Source organism: Penaeus monodon, chromosome 33, assembly GCF_015228065.2.
Source record: "Penaeus monodon isolate SGIC_2016 chromosome 33, NSTDA_Pmon_1, whole genome shotgun sequence".
NCBI lineage: Eukaryota > Metazoa > Arthropoda > Malacostraca > Decapoda > Penaeidae > Penaeus > Penaeus monodon.
The window spans coordinates 23,600,058-23,601,187 of record NC_051418.1 but is presented as its reverse complement, the minus strand read 5'-3'; the positions used below and the strand labels follow the sequence as shown (position 1 = coordinate 23,601,187).

At 40.6% G+C, this 1,130-nt stretch overlaps 1 protein-coding gene across 1 annotated transcript in view; it reads left to right on the top strand.

The window, feature by feature from the left end:
- LOC119594167 (isatin hydrolase-like) overlaps window positions 1-1,130 on the top strand; it is a gene marked incomplete at its 5' end in the record, with an annotated part of 32,523 nt that overhangs the window by 21,485 nt on the left and 9,908 nt on the right. The window contains 1 exon segment of the mRNA XM_037943238.1: window positions 899-1,083. Within this exon segment, the coding sequence (XP_037799166.1) occupies window positions 899-1,083 (185 nt within the window).

Sequence of the window (1,130 nt, the reverse complement as noted above, 5' to 3'; positions counted from 1 at the left end):
GGGCAAAAGAGATTTGGTGAATCGGATTACTGTGTGAGTTGCTAGTTTTTCCTTTCTTGAGACTGGACGGAAAACAACAGAAACAAACGAATAGATAAACGATCTTCTTCCTAAAATAGACTGAAAAACAGTTAGGCAAATATATTAGTAAAATTATATTTATTACTGCATTTTACTTTCTTTCCTAGACAGCTATAGAGCCAAATGCATGACGCTTTTCTTTTTTCGCTTGAGATTTGATAGGGAAATAAATTAATCTTTTTCCCTTGATTTCCGTTGTATTATCTACAGCTCTCTCCCGTTTACTCTAGAAAGTGGATAGGCAAATAAATTAGCTAACACTTTCCTTCTTTTTCCCTAGGCAAATAGTTAAGCAAATTAATAACCTAGAGCCCCCCCCCCCCCACGTTTTCCCTATACAAATAGACAGACAAATAAATAACCTAAAGTTTCCCAATCATTTTCCCTTAGACAAATAGACAAGTAAATATGCTAGCTAACGTTTTCCTCTTTTTAGTCCGCACGTCAGAGATGATTTTCCCTTTCCCTTTCTTTTTCGCTAGACAAAAATTCAGAGGCAAATATGCAAGCTAACGTTTTCTTCATTTTCCCCCAGACGCCAAACATGAATTTCCTTCCTCTCGCTAGACAGTATAGAAAAGCAAACATATGAACTAACGTTTTGCTCTTTTTTACCCCAGAAGTCAAATACGAATTCCCTCACCCCCCCCCCCCTCTTTTTTTCGCTAGACAATATAGGAAAGCAAACATATGAATTAATGTTTTGCCCTTTTTATCCCCAAATGCCAATGATGAACTACGCCGTTTCCTTCCATTTTCGCTAGACAAAATAGAAAGACAAATACGTAAGCTAACGTTTTGCTCCTTTTCCCCCCAGACGCCAAAGATGAATATCCTTCCGTTGTGGGCGAAGATCTGGATCGCCTTGGCCGTGTTGGGCGTCGCTTCCTCAGAGCTGGTGGAACTCTCCTACACTTTCAACCTCGATGCCCCAACTTCGCCCAAACTCACGCCCTTTTCCCATCGGATTGTGAAGAAAGGCGTGAACAAATATGGATTGTGGTAAGGCCGCGTGTTGGAGGAAAGGAAGGGGGGATTAGGATAAGGGG